The 17,801-nt window shown below is 53.0% G+C and overlaps 3 protein-coding genes and 1 pseudogene across 6 annotated transcripts; 1 reads left to right on the top strand and 3 right to left on the bottom strand.

Annotated features, from left to right (window-relative positions):
• Positions 1–584: 584 nt before the first annotated feature.
• Positions 585–4,666, bottom strand: REM1 (RRAD and GEM like GTPase 1). 2 transcript variants are annotated; one of them, XM_053453322.1, is made up of 5 exons: positions 4,199–4,666; positions 2,713–2,995; positions 2,502–2,581; positions 2,143–2,344; positions 585–1,137 (listed from the first exon to the last, which is right to left on the bottom strand). In XM_053453322.1, the coding sequence occupies exons 2-5, from the start codon at positions 2,993–2,995 to the stop codon at positions 863–865; spliced, it is 840 nt and encodes a 279-aa protein (XP_053309297.1). In that variant the 5' UTR covers positions 4,199–4,666; the 3' UTR covers positions 585–862. The 2 variants fall into 2 exon arrangements, with proteins under 2 accessions (XP_053309297.1, XP_053309296.1); XM_053453321.1 differs by having other exon boundaries at positions 2,143–2,347; positions 4,199–4,663.
• A 341-nt stretch (positions 4,667–5,007) lies between these two features.
• C13H20orf96 (chromosome 13 C20orf96 homolog) lies at positions 5,008–9,498 on the bottom strand. Of its 3 annotated transcripts, XM_053453465.1 has the most exons (10): positions 9,300–9,497; positions 8,684–8,825; positions 8,478–8,608; positions 8,104–8,250; positions 7,862–7,961; positions 7,551–7,708; positions 7,326–7,427; positions 5,643–5,729; positions 5,409–5,527; positions 5,008–5,247 (listed from the first exon to the last, which is right to left on the bottom strand). In XM_053453465.1, exons 1-10 carry the CDS (start codon positions 9,300–9,302, stop codon positions 5,187–5,189), a joined length of 1,050 nt encoding a protein of 349 aa, XP_053309440.1. In that variant the 5' UTR covers positions 9,303–9,497; the 3' UTR covers positions 5,008–5,186. The 3 variants fall into 3 exon arrangements, with proteins under 3 accessions (XP_053309440.1, XP_053309438.1, XP_053309439.1); XM_053453463.1 differs by having other exon boundaries at positions 8,478–8,825; positions 9,300–9,498; XM_053453464.1 differs by lacking the exon at positions 9,300–9,497 and having other exon boundaries at positions 8,478–8,887.
• Positions 9,499–10,251: 753 nt separating this feature from the next.
• Positions 10,252–12,231, bottom strand: LOC128470879 (purine nucleoside phosphorylase-like; annotated as a pseudogene).
• Positions 12,232–13,389: 1,158 nt separating this feature from the next.
• On the top strand, positions 13,390–15,809 carry SOX12 (SRY-box transcription factor 12). The gene has a single exon (XM_053453665.1). It carries the CDS (start codon positions 14,194–14,196, stop codon positions 14,968–14,970), a length of 777 nt encoding a protein of 258 aa, XP_053309640.1. The 5' UTR covers positions 13,390–14,193; the 3' UTR covers positions 14,971–15,809.
• The last annotated feature ends 1,992 nt before the right edge of the window (positions 15,810–17,801 follow it).

The following is a 17,801-nucleotide window of genomic DNA, read 5'->3' as shown; positions in this document are numbered from 1 at the left end:
AAAGAAGATCTGGAGCAGAGAGTGGGATCATAATCTGCAGCAATGCTGCGCTCCGTTACATGCAGAGGATTGTCTCTTAGAGCACTCTGTTAGAGAAGGTGCTCTATGCCAAGAGGTCTCTTCCTTCACAGAATAGGGCTGGATAACACCTTCCAGCAGCTCCGAGAGCCCAGGAGAGACTGCAGCTCAAACAGCACTATAGGTCTCTCTTTCTGCAGTCTCTCTCTCCCCTGTCCCCATAGCCTCTGTCTGTAGTCTCTCACTCCCCTGTCCTAGCAGTCTCTCCCATGTTCCTGTAGTCTCTGCCGGTCTCTCTCTCCCCACAGTCTGTCCTTTCTCTCCCAGCGTATTTTCTCTCTCTCTCCCCCGTCTCCCTCCATAAACAGTGAGTTCAGTTTTTCCACTGTTTGGCCAGCGCTGGATTAGAGTGAGCCGGGCAGAATTCCATAAAATCCAGCAGGGGGGGGAGTGGAAACATTTGGGGGGGGGGGCAGCTCCTATGGATTCAGGCTACAACTCATAGACTAGAGCCAGATCCTCTCCACTGCGGGTTGGGGAGTAATTTGGGGAGAAAAAAATAGACATTCAGAGTCCATGGACTGATTATTAATCTGGGTGCAACAAAAGAGAAAAGGTGACATCCAAAATGGTGCAACTAAGTTACAATAAGTAATGACGTCCTCTGATCTATCCGTTTGAAGAAGACGTTGCTCCGGCCGAGGAGGCGCTCAGTCTTTCAGGTCTTTGCCGGTTTTGCGCATGCCTGCGGATATTGCGTGTCCCGGGCAGTGCCAGAGGCAAGTGCGCATGCGCCGCCACGTCAGTCATTGAGCAGGGAGAAGCTCATCCGTCCAGGAGCCACTCAGAGTACCGACAGGTCGTGGCAGGAGCGTGAGTGCACCCTCAGGACTGCCTTACTGTTTCGAGTTACCAGCCGGTCCAGGAACCTGCGCGCTCTCTTGCTCAGGCTCTCCTTGCGCTGACTCCGCACCCGGCAGCTCTCGCCCGGGTCCGCTCCATCTCTCCGCAGACGTATCTGACGCACCATTCCCTCAAATAGCTCTCGGACATTGTGCTGCAGGACGGCCGAGGTCTCAATAAACTTACAATCAAACACCACGGCACATGCGCGACCCTCTGTGAAGAGAACACATAGATACGTGGATAGCGATGGCGTCAAAAGCTATTGGCCGACATTCTTGGTCACGTCGTTCTTTAGGGGAGCTTTCTTGCGCATCACAGGCTTTCCCAAACTTTTTTACCTGTTCCCCACTCTACTAAAGACCACGTGGAGATCCCTGCTCAGTGTGAGGAGGAGCTGATACACAAGGGTTAAATAATTCTGATGATAGTTTCTTAAGGAGGGTTCTCCCCTGTATCTGCTGCCATCTAATAGAGAAAATATATAAGGGGTGCTGGCAGGTGGCATCTGGCAAAGCCCAGCAGGTGGGAGAGGTTGGGGGGATCTGGCAGAGCCCGGCAGGTAAGAGAGGTTGGGGGGATCTGGCAGAGCCCAGTAGGTGGGAGAGGTTGGGGGGGATCTGGCAGGTGAGAGGGTTTGGGGGGGATCTGGCAGAGCCTGGCAGGTGGGAGAGGTTGGGGGGATCTGGCAGAGCCCGGCAGGTAAGAGAGGTTGGGGCCATCTGGCAGAGCCCGGCAGGTGGGAGAGGTTGGGGGATCTGGCAGAGCCCGGCAGGTAAGAGAGGTTGGGGGGATCTGGCAGAGCCGGCAGGTGGGAGAGGTTGGGGGGATCTGGCAGAGCCCGGCTGGTGGGAGGGGTTGGGGGGATCTTGCAGAGCCCGGCTGGTGGGAGGGGTTGGGGGGATCTGGCAGAGCCCGGCTGGTGGGAGAGGTTGGGGGGATCTGGCAGAGCCTGGCAGGTGGGAGAGGTTGGGGGGATCTGGCAGAGCCCGGCGGGTGGGAGAGGTTGCGGGGATCTGGCAGAGCCCGGCGGGTGGGAGAGGTTGCGGGGATCTGGCAGAGCCCGGCAGGTGGGAGAGGTCGGGGGGATCTGGCAGAGCACGGCAGGTGGGAGAGGTCGGGGGGGGATCTGGCAGAGCAGGACTGAAGCGGGAGATATTGACAGGTTTTAGGAAGCAGACTCTGTACTCAATATTGGTGCCACTTTGGCTGTTCTCTCACCTTCCACGGACACCTCCCGGCTGCGGACTAGATCCGTCTTATTCCCCACGAGGATTATAGGAATGTTTTCTGCCTGGCGGGTCCGTCTCAGCTGTATACGCAGCTCAGAGGCACTTTCAAAGCTTGAGCGATCGGTTACTGAGTACACGATAATGTACGCGTGGCCCATTCGCATGGGACTGTCGGAGCCCCCCGGGGCCCTCTGCTAAAAGGAAAAATAAAGTTTAAAAAAAAAAAAACAAACAAAGAATTTGCTAGTTAGCAGCCTCTGACCTCCACCTGCTGCCAGCTACAAACCCCATCATCCCCGGCCACAGCTAGCCTTTGCCAGCTGATGGGAGTCGGTGCAAGGGACTCACCCGAAGCTCGGACTCCCACGTGTCCATGAGTAACAGCGTTGTCTCTTCTCCATCCACCGTGAATGTGCAGTCGTACATCTCTGCATGGGATCAAAGGGTCAGAGGTCAGATGGGTCGTTGGCTACCCCTTCCCAAAGCCCCATGTAACAGAGGGATGCCACTTGCGTTGCTGCTTCTCTGTCAGGCCTTCTGCCACTCTAGATGCCCTCACCTTGCTGTTGCTGTTCTTGGTTTTCACGTTCCTGCTCCCTCCTGAAGATTCCAACCAGGCTGGATTTGCCGACCCCAGGATCTCCAAGCAAAACTACCCTGAAGAGGGCATCGCCCCCTGAGTCCGAGCCCCCCGAATCCGAGGAGACCGTGCAGTGGGCACCCAGGGCCATCTTGGATGAGGTTGTGTCTGGGACCTGGGGGGTGACCTGCGAGTGGCTCTGGTGTGAGCTAGGCAGGGGGGTGCTGGCTCTCCTGCGCAGGGGCACCCGGGCACCACTCATCTGGCGGACACAGACAGCAAGTTAACATTATCATATGAAGTAATAGGAGGGGTTATGTGGAGTAGTGGGAGGGGTTATATGAAGTAATAGGAGGAGTTATATGGGGTGGTAGGAGGGTTTTGGGGAGGGGTTATATGAAGTAATAGGAGGAGTTATATGGAGTGGTAGGAGGGTTTTGGGGAGGGGTTATATGAAAGGAAGGAATTTTCGCCCCTTTTGAGGCAGAATTTTTTATTTTTTTAACTTCTAGATCAACACTGGAATATTGTGTTCTGTTTTTGGTGTTGATTCCACTTCGATGCACCCTCCGCACGTGTGACTCAGGGACCTGGGGTATTAGGGGCTCTGTCTATCTGCGTGACTCTGGGATCTTGGGTATTAGGGCTCTTTCTATCTGCGGGACCTCGGGTGTTAGGGCTCTGTCTATCTGCGTGACTCAGGGACCTGGGGTATTAGGGCTCTGTCTATCTGCATGACTCTGGGACCTCAGGTATGAGGGCTCTGTCTATCTGCCTTACGCGGGACCTCGGGTATTAGGGCTCTGTCTATCTGCGTGACTCTGGGACCTCAGGTATGAGGGCTCTGTCTATCTGCCTTACGCGGGACCTCGGGTATTAGGGCTCTGTCTATCTGCGTGACTCTGGGACCTCGGGTATTAGGGCTCTGTCTATCTGCCTTATGCGGGACCTCGGGTATCAGGGCTCTGTCTATCTGCGTGACACGGGACCTCGGGTATTAGGGCTCTGTTTATCTGCATGATGCGGGACCTCGGGTATTAGGGCTCTGTCTATCTGCGGGACCTTGGGTATCAGGGCTCTGTCTATCTGCGTTACTCCCAGAACTCGGGTATTAGAGTTCTGTCAGCCTTGCTGAGCTGACTGTTTGTACGATTCAGGGCAACGTGATAACTCCCAGCCATGGGAACAAATCCACATCATTAAAAATGCAGCGCTGTGTTCCCTGGGGTTATTGTGTGATAGAGGGACACTGACGGGGCAATATCAGGCTGTCCCTGTGCAGCCCGGAGGAAGGATCGTGGTTTAGTGTACCGCGGGGCAGTGTACTCGGCACTCACATCAATTTCTCATCTACAGAGTACGTGTATCTACTACGTCTTGTGTTAAATGTACCTGACCTGTCTGTGCTAGACCCGTACGCAAACCGCGTGTCCCCAGAGGGGTTTGTTCTCAGCCCGTCTCTTACCCCTGAGTGCTGCTCCTCTGAGTGGTCCTGGGGAAGATCCTGCTCCTCAGCGTCTCTGAAATGTGAATGATCCCTGAAGCTTTGCAGGACCCAGATCTCTCCCCACTCGCTAAAAGTGCATCATCCAATAATCTGTGTCTGTCTGAAGCTCCTGCACTCTGAGTCTGTCTCTTTTTCTGTGCCTGCCTGAAGCTGTCTCTTTTTCTGTGCCTGTCTGAAGCTGTCTCTTTTTCTGTGCCTGTCTGAAGCTTTCTCTTTTTCTGTGCCTGTCTGAAGCTGTCTCTCTCCCCTCTGCCTTCAGTATCATGAACTTCCAGACAGCTGTGTTTTTTTATAAGGCAGCTACTTTCAGGGTATTTGAACTCCTCCTCTAAACATGTGACCACACCCCCTAAGAAATAAACCCCACCCATTTCTAAATCTACTAGTTAAATGGTTGCGTATGTTATTTTAGCTCATAATATATCACGTGACGCCTCGCGAGAGGGACTGTCCGTTAATACTTTGTATTAGAGCGACCAGTTGATGTCCTGACAGGGGCGCAGTCCCCCCGTAGCACATTTTCCGTTTGTATCCCCGATAAATGGAAACATCGTGTCACCCACGGCACTCTGCGACTCTGATATCATCAACAGTCCACTTCTGTGGACTACGACTCCCATGATGCTCGATTCTGATACGAAGACCAGCAGGATGGTTTATAGGTTGCTATGACAATTGCACCACTTTTAACCCCTTTGCACCAGAACACCCCCCCCCCCCATTTTTCTAATTACCGCACACAATAGGTGATAAGATAAGACAGAAGGGCTCAGGAGTCACGCGTATTGAACAAAGATGGCACCGTCTACAGTTCCTTCTTTTATTTGGCAAAGGAGACGCCGAGAGATAAGTGTAGGGGGGGTCTGTGCGGAATAAACTGTGAGGTATGGCACAGGAGCAAAACGTCACCGGGGTCTGTATGTCTGACGCAGGGACTCTTGAGCCATTAGATGAGAATTTCCTCATTCCGTGGGATGTTGAGGGCCACGTCTTCCTCAGGAGAACAGCTGGAGACATCACGCGAGGGGAACAGAGATTTTACACATAAATACCCACAGGAAGACAACATGGGCAGCGAAAAGAAACACAGAGACCCGCCCGCATACACAAACACACGCTAACACGCCATGCAAACACGTGTCCATGGCCTCACACTCTGAATACCCACCGGGGCGCATGGAGTAGAAGGTCTCTGCACAGTTTCTCGACCTTCTGTTGCTTCGATTTCAGGAGGGTCTTTCTAGTCTCCTGTAAACAAGAAACTTCCTCCTGGAGCTCACAGATCACCTGCAGAGAGGTAACACACCTGACCCTCCAGAACCAGAGCCACCCCTTCCCAGTCTGACCAGCTGTGCCACCCCTTCCCAGTCTGGCCACTTGTCCTGCCCCTTCCCAGTCTGACCTGCTGGTGAATGGCAATGTCTTGCTTCATCTGATGGTTCTCCAGGCTCATTCGTCTAATGGACGGAGGCAGCAAATCCATCTGATGCTAAAGAAACATTATAAACATATATATATATAATATATATAATATACAGAGCCATCTGATACAAATGTAGCATCATACTCCTATATACTGATCCACCTGGTGCTAAAGTAACGTTATACACACAGTATATAGGGGTCCTTCTGATACGTATGCTCCCCGTACACCCAGCAGTGTGTGTGTATATATATATATATATATATATATATATATAGTAGAGTAGAGGTTGTAGCCATATTAGTCCAGTGGTGTCAATATCAAATAACAGATGGAATAAGTATCTTGTGATAATGCCTTTTTTAATGGACTAACAGAATTTTGCACAGCCATTCCATTAAACACCACAAGGAAAATTCCTACTGCACCCCTGTGGGACACCATTTCACCCAAAATGACCATTCTATCAAAGACCTAAAAATCAAAGTACTGAAAGGGGACTTCAGTAATACCAAAGAAAGACAAACTTTTGAAGTCAGAACGATTCAATTATTCAACAGCAAGAATAGAGGACTCAATGCTGATTTGGGTTTCCTGTCCCACTACACAGGTTTTACATAACCCCCCCACCTGCTATATGTACTGTATTTTTAGTGCACCATGTTCATCTATATTTACCTGTATATATGACAACATGTGTAGACATATACATTCCCACCCCTATTTCCCTGTATGTGAGCACTAGCATCTTAATGTTTTTTTTCTTTCTGTGTCAATTTGTCTTTAGCAGTGCTAACCCCCCCCCCAAAAAAAAATTCCCTACACAGAACATTTATGACCCTCTGAAGGGACACATACTTTTACAACATCTCACCCTCCCTTATCAGATCTGGGCAGTAAGCCCCCTCCCCTGCCACATAACATTGAATTCTATGTGTCGTTTTTGCTCAGAAATGTTTTAGACTTGAGAAAGGGAGAAGAGCTCCCGAAAGCTTGTCATTCCAAAATTCTGTTAGTCCAATAAAAAAGGTATTATCACAAGATACTTATTCCATCTGTTATTTAAGATATTCTGTTAATATATATATATACATGTAGATTTCTTAAAAATGCTATGAAATGAGCCAGAAAGAGTTAAAATGTTGCATTTTACACACGTTTAATACTTTGTTGCACAATCACATTGGCCGCTTCCAGGGGGGACTCGTCCCTATGAAGCAGCCCTTAGCGTGCAGGGGTTTCTTTCTTTGCCCCGTCGGCCAGGTTAGAATATCGGAAATAGAATAAAAGTTAACGGACCAATCGGTTCAGTGGCCGATCGGCCATCTCTCCCGTGTGCAGCCTCACGTACCGCAGGGGACGGCTCCCCCTAGTGTACAAACCGTGCACAGCAAATGCCAACGCGACAAGCAGGGGTCCCGGCCTCACTGATACCTGCAGATTACGGCCCCCATCATTCTCCTTTTTTAAATGTCCTCTAATTTATTACTTTTTTCAAACTTTGATATTGTTTTGTATATTTAAAAAAAACAACAACTTTTTTTATAGCGATAACAGTTTCTGTTAGATTCTGTAAGGGGGATCATAAAGAAACTAGTGTCCGAAATAACCAGAGGGTCTCGGAGGTATCTGCCTCTCCTCGGTTGGGTGCTGCGCATGTACCTGTACTATACTCTGGAGCTTGCTCTCCAACAGTTTCCTATGCTTTTCTAATAAATTCTGCATCTCCGCTCGAGTTAAAACATCCACATCAGCAGCTTGCGCCTTAAAGGGGGAAAGAAGAGAGAAAAACATTAAAGAGGTGTGGAGAGAAACGCACAATAAACCACATGGGAAAAACAACAAGCAGAACCCGTTCCCTTTGGCACATGCTGCTCCCTCTCGCACCTGGTGGGTGTCTAATAGGAGCTGGAGCTCTCTCCGGAGGTCCGCTATCTGCCGTGCCGCCACCAAGTGCCCACTGTCTCTGTAGTCTTGCAGCTCCTGCAGTCTTGTCTGAGCGTCTCTCAGCTTTGCATTGCAGGCCACGAGCTCTCCCTTCAGCGCTGAAAGTCAGTGACAGACCGCGTGTGAGACCCCCCTCGGGGTAACATTCAGTTGCCTCAATTCCTTCTAATTCACTTTAGCTAAATATCTAAAACACTCCACTCCGCCCAGCATAATAATAATAATAATAATAATAATGGCACGCCCCGTACCCTGCAAACGCTGCTCCCCCCTCTCTCTGGTCTCCTCCAGGTCCTGTAGAGCATCTCTCAGTTGCCGGTCTCCCCACGACTGCACCGCTAGGACATTGCTCTGAGCAGAGAGAGAAAGAGACTGCACCACTACGACATTGCTCTGAACAGAGAGAGAAAGAGACTGCACCGCTAGGATATTGCTCTGAGCAGAGCATCCCCATTATCTTGGTGGCATTTGCGTTTCACTTTGCCCCATTTACCCCGGCCTTGTTATATTGCTGCAGCTGTCGGCTGGCCTTCCCCATGGCCGTCTCCTCCGTCTCCAATATCTTCTTCAGGACAACAGCATTCGCTGCCTCGAACCGCCTGCAGAGAGTATTCAGGGGGGGCAGGTGGCTGGTATCTCGCTGCAACAATGGTGTACATTAAACACTGCGTTATACTGCCCCAGCACCGGCCACCCCGCCATATACTGCCCCAGCACCGGCCACCCCGCCATATACTGCCCCAGCACCGGCCACCCCGCCATATACTGCCCCAGCACCGGCCACACCGCCATATACTGCCCCAGCACCGGCCACATCGCCATATACTGCCCCAGCACCGGCTACATTTTTTGCGTTTACGCAGGTACCTTTACGGGGTGGCTGTGATTTGAGGGGCTGCGTGCCTCCTTTTTCCGGTTTGGGTTCCTTTGGCTGCGGCTTGGTCCTGACTCCGGTCCTGTAGCCCTACCGGAGACGTTGGAGTCAGCGAGAAGCGCAGCTGGTAATGTAAAAGCACAAGGGGTTTTTGTAACGAGTCCATATGAGCGCCGGCCGCCCCACTCCTCCTTCCTACCTGTGGCTTTGGGTCCGGTCTCTGTGGTTCTTTCCCACCTACGGTGACGTCTGCAGTTCTGGGAGCATGGAAACCGGGTCAGCTTCTGGGAGGAGGCGACGCTGCCGGCCATCTCTGTGCATCGCTGCCTCCTGCTGGAATCCTGCCCAACAAGCAGTCACACCAGGAAGGGGTAAAAATGAGTGAAGCAGGGCTCTCGGGGCTTCTGACACAGAACTATACAGGAAAGGCTGGCGCCATATCTGGGGCGGATAGAAATAAGAGGAACTGTGAGATGGCTGCCCCACTGCCCGTTAGCTCGGGGCGTCTGTTGGGCGGGGTAGGGTGCCATATGGACACGTGTAGATTTCACGGGGTTGCACATGTAACGTTGTGCCCCTGGAGTGGAGTCACTTTACATGTCCCGCTCAGTGACATGACATGTATGTGTAGCCTTGAAAATGTTGGCCGATATGGCTGTCCTGCCCCCCTGTCAGTCAGGAGGTGCCCAGCCCTGCGTGGTTTAGACGTCACACCCATCGTGGGCAGGTACTGATAAATTGTTGAGTATGCGGTGCTCTGACGGGTCCGTGTGCCGGGAGGGACACTGTGCAGCACCCAGGCTGTGGTGTCTTACCATTGGCCAAGGTCCTCCGCCACGTCACAGGGCTGCACTCGACTGTCTGCCCATCTCATTGGTATCTGTCATTTCTTAGTGTATCTCTGGGGGTATCTGGGTGTCGATGTCCCTGGGGGGTAGCTCTCTGTCTCCAGTGTCTTGGGTCTCTCTGGTTAAAGCTCTGTGACAGTATGTCTCCATTCAGTGTTGCTTGGTCACCATGGCAACACATGTCCTGTTCCTCTTCCTCCTGCTTGTGGGTGTACAAATATGGCCACTTCACTTCCCATCATCCCCTGGGTGTGTGCGACTTGAAATGCCAGAGATGCCCCACAGAGGGCGAACACATTAGAGAAAGGACAGGCTCCGGCTGGCTGGCTGCTACTGAACTACAACTCCCATCACCCTCGCGGAGTTTGTAGAGATGCTTAGTAATAACGTGATGCTGCTGTAAATGTTACCTGCGTTTGGGACACTTAACGGAAAGTGTAACTTTATTCTCAGAACTCACGTTTTATGGAAGTGATTTATTATTTATTGTTTTATATAGTGCCATCATATTCTGTAGCGCTGTACAATGGGCAAATAAACAGGACACAACAGATAGTATATAACATTACAATTCGGCTTATAGAAGCAGGTGAGGAGGGTCCGGGGCACAGGAGCTTACAAGTCGGTTTGAATGACACACGGGGCAGCCTGAATGTGTGACACAGGAGAGACACTCTGCGTTACACAGGGGCCCTGGTTGTGTGACACGGCAAGGGGGGGCACTGATTGTGTTACACGGGGGCCCTGATTGTGTGACACGTTGAGAGGGGACACTGATTGTGTTGCACGGTGAGGAGGGACACTGATTGTGTTGCACAGTGAGGGGGGACACTAACTGTGTTGCACAGTGGGGGGGCACTGATTGTGTTACACAGTGAGGGGGGACACTGATTGTGTTACACGGTGAGGGGGCACTGTGTTACATGGCGGTGCTCTCCTCTTCAGGTCGAGCTTTGCGCTGGAGTTGAATTCCCGCCACGAGCTCGGTAACGATGTCCTGCAGCACCCGGGAGCTCCTCTCGCTCACTTCCAGGGCGCTGCCGTGAGTGACCGCCTGCTGATCCCCGTACTCCCGGGCCACGTGGTTGGTGATCAGCGACACACCAAACACTCGCATCCCACAATGCTTTGCAACCACCACCTCTGGCGCTGTGCTCATCCCTGGGGACAGAGGGGGCGGAGCTGGTGACATGTGGCATGACGTATACAAATATAAATATAGAACGGAAATCCCGCCCATGACCTGTCCGTTCACAGCCCGCGTGTGTGCTGGGTGGTGGAGAGCAGTTATGCATTTCTGCCCCCTCCATCCCAGTAATACCCTGGGGAGCACCGTCATTCGGGGGACTTGTTACCTACTCACCCGCTGCGTCCACCCCCAGGCCCTGCAGCACCTTGGCCTCCGCCACTGACTCAAAGTTGGGTACCCCCACCATGCAGTAAACCCCTTCGTGGATTAGGTCACTGTGTCCCAGCCGGCGGGCGATATCCAGGGCTGTGGCACCCAGGGTCCGGTCATAAGTGTCCTTCAGAGACGGGAACCGGGGGCCAAACCTACCGGAGCAAACAGGGGTAAGTGCAGAGCATCGCACCCAAATCTACCTGTCACGCCACAGAGCATCGCACCCAAATCTACCTGTCACGCTGCAGAGCGTCACAGCCAAATCTACCTGTCACACCGCAGAGCGTTGCACCCAAATCTACCTGTCACGCCGCAGAGCGTCCCACCCAAATCTACCTGTCACGCCGCAGAGCATTGCACCCAAATCTACCTGTCACACTGCAGAGCATCGCACTCATCTGTCGTCGTTGGGCCCTGTCAGAGGGTTAAGGGCCGCTAGCCCTGGCATGTTGATGTGATCCCGGATTATCATGATGTCCCCTGGCTTGTGATTCTCACAGAGGGAGCCGGCAGCGTTCGTCACCAGAAGGACCGTTACCCCAAGCAACTTAAAAACCCTGACTGGGAGAGTGACCTGGGGGGAGACGGGGCAACTAGAGACTGTCACGATACAGACAGGACTATCAGAAGAGACAGCTGGAATTACACCAGGTGGGGAGAGAGATACTGGAGGGCGTAATGTATGGACAGATGGGGTATTTCTTAAACTTACCTTCCAGAGCGGGTATCCTTCATAGACGTGGAACCGACCCTTCATGCACACGCATGATTTGCCCCGCAGAGTGCCAAACACGAGCTGCCCCGCGTGTCCGGACACTGTAAGGACATATGTGCATGTATAATGGATGTCACCAACCTCGTCGTCACCATGACAACCAAACTGCACCCACCCCTAAGACTCTGTGATCTCCCTCTCACCCACCCTGGGGTAAAATAACCTGATGGGGCATAAAACTTGTGTTACCCCCTCCCAGGTACCGGCAGCCAAGGCTGTGATTTAAGGTGACCTCCTCGGCCGTTCTTTTCCAGGAAATTTATAACATTGTCACATGTAGCTGACGGACATGGACAGCGCTGCCCCCTGTCACCATTATACACCCCATGTACACGCGCCGGTATATGTCAGTGACGTGAAATATATCTGTGTCATGTATATGAGGGGTCTCAATAAACCCCCGCGTGGAGGTCTCTACGTACCGGTGTTCGTCGGGAAGTTTGGGATCTGGCTGTAGGGAAAGGTTTGTGGGTCGCTCAGTGTATCCGCCAGATGCCCCAGGCCAGAGCTGCAGATAACGGCGATCTCCGGGGGGGAGCGCACATGCTCCAGGAGCCACCGGGCCGTCTGCTCACAGCTTTCATATCTGTGGAGGCAGGAGTCATGAGAGTCGGAGCCACAGAGGAGAAAACGGGTTCAAAGACACTGAGAAGGGCAGAACGCAAGGATAAAGGGCAGCCAGCGGCAGAACCCACTAACCTGAAGTCTTCTTTGCCGTACATGTTCAGCCTGCCAGTGTGTGATGGTGGTGACACGGGACCGGCGGTGAGCGTGTGACACAGGACCGGCAGTGAGCGTGTGACATGGGACCAGCAGATTAAAGATGGTGAGTTGCCACAAGGCCTCCGGTTAATGATTTGCACGGGCTGGGGGAGCAGACAACCCTCGGTCACAAGGCGTGAGCTACATGGGGCAAGACCCCCTCCCAAGCAGTGACACACGGGGCAAATAGCATAAGACAGATCACTCTTAATTCACGTTATCACAGCCATGTGTCCGGAGAAGAGGCACCGTCCTCTATTTAGGGAGTGTGGTTGGGGCGGGCCCATTGGGGTAACTGGGTGGGGCATTTAGAAGAAGAATAATGGGCTTTATTTACCCTGTTTAATGTATAAAGCCGTTTCCTGCTGTTTCTATACACATTATCAGGCCTTTTAGGGCTGTAGAACCCTGGGATACCCTCATACCCAGCAAACATTCTGACCTCCTAGACAAGAGGGGCATCAGGGGAGGAAATCAGGGGGAGGAGACAGGGGCATTGAGAGAGGGGAGGGGGCATCAGGGATTTGGGGGACAAAAAAGTACTGGACAGAACAGAACATGCCCCAGAACTTATTGGGGTGATTCAATATCTCTGTCTGTTGCCCCAGGATCAGGGCCAGTATCCCCATATCCACACAGATATGTTTTTTACCCAGACTGAGGGCATCTGACTCCCCAATGCTCAGAACACCTTTGAGAGCAGTGCATTGTGGGAGTAACTGTGCTGCCTGGCAGAAGGGATGGGGTGCGGGGTCAGCAAGGGGAGGGTTATAAATAAAGCCTATAGAGAGACAGCATGAATTAACCCTGTGTTATACCCCCCCCACACACACACACACTAATGGCTTTTTAATTCAGCCCCTGGGGTAATGCGTGAGTCATGCAGCGTCACATGACCCTCAGCTCTGCGCTGCATCCTTGGCTAGCAGCGGGGTCATGTCAGTCCACAGTGGCAGATAATGGGTTAATCTGCAGGGCTGGATAATGTATATTCCCAGGGCGAGTACCGACTGCTCACTGTCTCCCCCGCCTTCTGGAATACAAAGCCTATCGTGCACGGCCAGCTTCAGCGAGTCGCATTGTTTTGTGCAGTCGCATCCCTCTGCATTTGGCCGGTTGATTCTCGTGTTTCCGTTTAGTTCACGCGCGTCTGTGTGCTGCTTGCACGATGAGTGCTGTGCGTGCCCCTTGGCCCAGTGCCACGCTGATGGGACCCCCTGCAGGTGTCTGTGTGCCACGTGCCGGTGTCGGTCACACACGGTTGCACGCTGTCACACACACTCATTGTCACACACGGTCCCGGGTTCGTGCTGTCTGAGAAGCTGCAGCTCTGCCCAGTCAGGGAGCCGGTGCAGCCTCAGACCCGCCCAGCAACCAATAGCAGCAGAGAACGCGTGTGCTGGGGGGGCTGCAGGCAGACTGTGTTTACACCGACCCCTCCAGACTGAAGTGGGGAGACAGGCAGTGAGGCAGCGTCTGGGACACAGAGAGGAGAGGCAGAGCAGACAAAGGGAGCAGAAGCGTGAGCACCGGGAGGACATTACCAGCTCTTGGGCACCAACTGGCACAGAGCCTCACACACCTGCACACTTACCCCTGACACTCATCCAGCTACCCCCTGCTACCCTGTCTGTCCCTCCCCCTCCTTCATTGCCTGGGGTTTTCTACCATCCTCTTTCTACCCTGCTGCCCCCCACTGTATCTTGCCCAGGCTGGTATCATTTTTGCCCTACTGGCACCTCCTGCCCATCAGAAACATACTGAAATTGTCTGTCCTGTTGCCCCATCTGTGCTCTGCTCCCTTGGTGCCCTGATTTGCCCTTTGAGCCCACCACCTACCCCCCGGCGCTCGCTAACCTGTGTCTGGAGCTGGTGAGCACAGCATGTTCCGAGTGTAGCTCATCTGTCTCACAAGCTACACGATGGTGCAACAGAAGACGGTGGTTGGCGCTCCAAAGTCATCCGATGCTGTCCCAGGAGGGCCAAGTTGGTGTAAGACCCCCAGCGGTCACATAAAACGTCCGATGAACGCCTTCATGGTGTGGTCTCAGATCGAACGGCGAAAACTGATGTCTCTGTGTCCCAACATGCACAACGCTGAGATCTCTCGCAGTCTTGGCCAACGCTGGAAGTTACTGGAGGACACCGATAAAATTCCATACGTGCGCGAGGCAGAGCGGCTCCGGCTCAAACACATGGCTGACTACCCTAACTACAAATACCGGCCCCGCAGACGCACCCGGGACCCAACGGCCAGGACCCGTGCCAGACTGCCTCGCGCCACCTCCAGATGCCAGCCTGCTCCTTCGCCATGCCAGTCGGAAGTGAATTTGGGAACCAGCATGCACTGGGGGGAGGCAAACCCCGGGTGGGGGGGGCACAGAGTTGGCCAATCAGAAGAGACGCCGAATCGGGAGTCATCAGTACGCAGCCCCGAGGTGCCCCCCTACTCCCCTGCCCAGCCTGCCCAAGCCCACTCCTTGCCATCGTCCCCAGAGCCATTGGAGGAAGAAGAAGGTCTGGAAGAGAGTCTCCCTGGACTCTGCTCCGGGTCCCTGTGCGTCCCCTCGGACAGGGAGCTGCTCCCCCGCACCGGGTCCCATTTCGAGTTTCCCGATCACTGCACCCCAGAGGTGGTGGAAATGATCTCAGGGAACGGTCTTCTCGGCAGTGTGTCTGACCTTGTTTTCACCTACTGACCAAGACGAGACCCCCACATGTCACGGAACAGCTCTGGCAGCAGGTAACACGGCGTGGACCTGTCTGCACTCCCCTCAGACTAATAAGACGGGGTCACAGTGAAGCACTCTCTCTGCAGTCACTCCGAGGCAACTTTGCTGTTTGTTTGAGCTTCAGACTGTCTCTCAGAAGTCAGCACTCCTCAGGTGCTCCTCCACTGCTGTCTCTCTAGGCACTTTCACTGCTGTAATCTCTCAGCGCACTCTCTGGCTGTCGGTCGGAGCTCTGTTACTCTTATGCTAATGATAGCGCTCTCTCTCTGTCTCGTGCTCTCTCTGTGGCAGACACATACCTACACACGTGATGCATGTCTCTGTGTCTGTTCACCCAAACCCAGAATTTCTTGGGTCCGATTTGTGATTCTGGGGTCCAGTCGGACGCAGAAACCTCCGAGCCAGGATCACATGCAGCAGGTAAGATCCGTACATACGGTCCCAATGCATGCGCATGTCTTATTGCACGGCTTGCTGTCTGCCTCTCTCCTGCAATACACCAAACTGCACCTTATGTAACTCCGACCCCCACCCAGAAATCCTCAGGACAAGCTGCAGTCTCTGTATACATCGCACACCTCAGGACTAAACCTCAGGACACCTCCCAGCAAATATTTCAGGGGCAACAACATGTTAAATAAAACCTCAGGACTAGACACTCGCTCCCCCACTTCACTCAAACCTCAGGAGCTCTCAGGAAGTCAGTGTGACCTCAGATCCCTCCATATACCAACGGCTGACCTCAGATCCCCCCGTATACCAGCGGCTGACCTCAGATCCCCCGTATACCAGCGGCTGACCTCAGATCCCCCCAACATACCAGCGGCTGACCTCAGATCCCCCATATACCAGCGGCTGACCTCAGATCCCCCTGTATACCAGAGGCTGACCTCAGATCCCCCCGTATACTAGAGGCTGACCTCAGATCCCACCCGTATACTAGTGGCTGACCTCAGATCCCCCCGTATACTAACGGCTGACCTCCGATCACCCCGTATACCAGCGTCTGACCTCAGATCCCCCGTATACCAGCGGCTGAGCTCGAATCCCCCCAAATACCAGCAGTTGACCTAAGATCCTCATATACAAGGGTGAGATACCCAAGTTGGACCTCATATTTGCTGTATACTGTCGGCTGACCTCAGATCCCCCTGTATACTAACGGCTGATCTCAGCCTCCCATATAGCACGTTTCTGCTCCAGTATAGCGCAGTCTGCATGCTCCGGGCATCGTCTGCTTTGTGTCTCGTAGCCCCCCACACGCGTCTGTCTATATGTCTGCACGCATTCGCCTGTCTCTATGCCTGTGTCTGCACTCACATGCTCTACGCATGTATCAGCCGTTGCCACACGCTAAACATGTAAATGCATCTGTGTACGTGTGTCTGTACAGAGGGAGACAGGTCTGACAGACAGACAGCAGTAGAGAGCGCCCCTGTGTATTAACTGGGGTGGGATTGGGGGGTATATTCCTCAGGGTTGGCGTGTATGCCCTGGGTGGTATTTATTTCTGCTGGGTGTAAGGCATATATTGCCCGGGGTTGGGGTATATCTCTTGGGATGGGGTGCGTGGGGCTGGGGCATTTGTCTCTTTTCTCTTCTTCCAGAACATTTCCGATCTGATACGCTCAGGAACTGAAGATCACTGCAGGGATCTCATATTTGATTGTACGGACTTAGAATGTGGGCAGCTGGTGGGACACTGACCAAAATTACTGAAGATACCGAACTGATGAGTTGGGTTACCCTTGGGGCGGAAGCACTGAGTGTCTGGGTTACTGGTGGGTCAGGGATACTACTGAATCGATGAATGGAGGCACTCAATGTTTGGGGTACAACAGAGTCGGGTTGTTGACGGTTGGAAGCACTTAATGGTTGGATCACCAGTTGGGTGAAAGCACTAATTGGTAGGGTTACTAATACGGTGGAGGCACTAAGTGAGTAGGTTACTAGTAGGGTGGAGGCACTGAGTGAGCGGGCTACTAGTAGGGTGGAGACACTTACTCGGTGAGTTACTAGTAGGGTTGAGGCACTAAGTGAATAGGTTACTAGTAGGGTGGAGGCACTGAGTGAGTGGGTTACTGGTAGGGTGGAGGCACTTACTGGGTGGGTTAGTAGTAGGGTGGAGGCACTGAGTGAGTGGGTTACTAGTAGAGTGGAGGCACTGAGTGAGTGGGTTACTAGTAGGGTGGAGGCACTGAGTGAGTGGGTTACTAGTAGGGTGCAGGCACTGAGTGAGTGGGTTACTAGTAAGGTGGAGGCACTGAGTGAGTGGGTTACTAGTAGAGTGGAGGCACTGAGTGAGTGGGTTACTAGTAGGGTGGAGGCACTGAGTGAGTGGGTTACTAGTAGGGTGGATGCACTGAGTGAGTGGGTTACTAGTAGGGTGGAGGCACTGAGTGAGTGGGTTACTAGTAGGGTGGAGGCACTGAGTGAGTTGGTTACTAGTAAGGTGGAGGCACTGAGTGAGTGGGTTACTAGTAGGGTGGAGGCACTGAGTGAGTGGGTTACTAGTAGGGGGGAGGCACTGAGTGGGTGGGTTACTAGTAGGGTGGAGGCACTTACTGGGTGGGTTATCAGCCATCACCTCACGTCTCCAGGAATCGCTTCATTTGCACAGAATTTGTAGAATCTCTTTAGACCGGAGCCAAGCTCAGACTTTTTACAGATAACAGTTAAATTTACCCCAGACCTTGACCTTGGCTTCTTGCCATGTGGGATGGGGACAGTGGGAATGGGGCAGAGGGTGGAGGGAAGGGTAAATGGGTGAGGGGAGGGATTCTGTGGGGTGGGGTTGG

Source organism: Spea bombifrons, chromosome 13 (genome assembly GCF_027358695.1).
Source record: "Spea bombifrons isolate aSpeBom1 chromosome 13, aSpeBom1.2.pri, whole genome shotgun sequence".
Lineage (NCBI taxonomy): Eukaryota > Metazoa > Chordata > Amphibia > Anura > Pelobatidae > Spea > Spea bombifrons.
The sequence above is the reverse complement of the archived record's forward strand: the minus strand, read 5'-3'. Positions and strand labels throughout refer to the sequence as shown.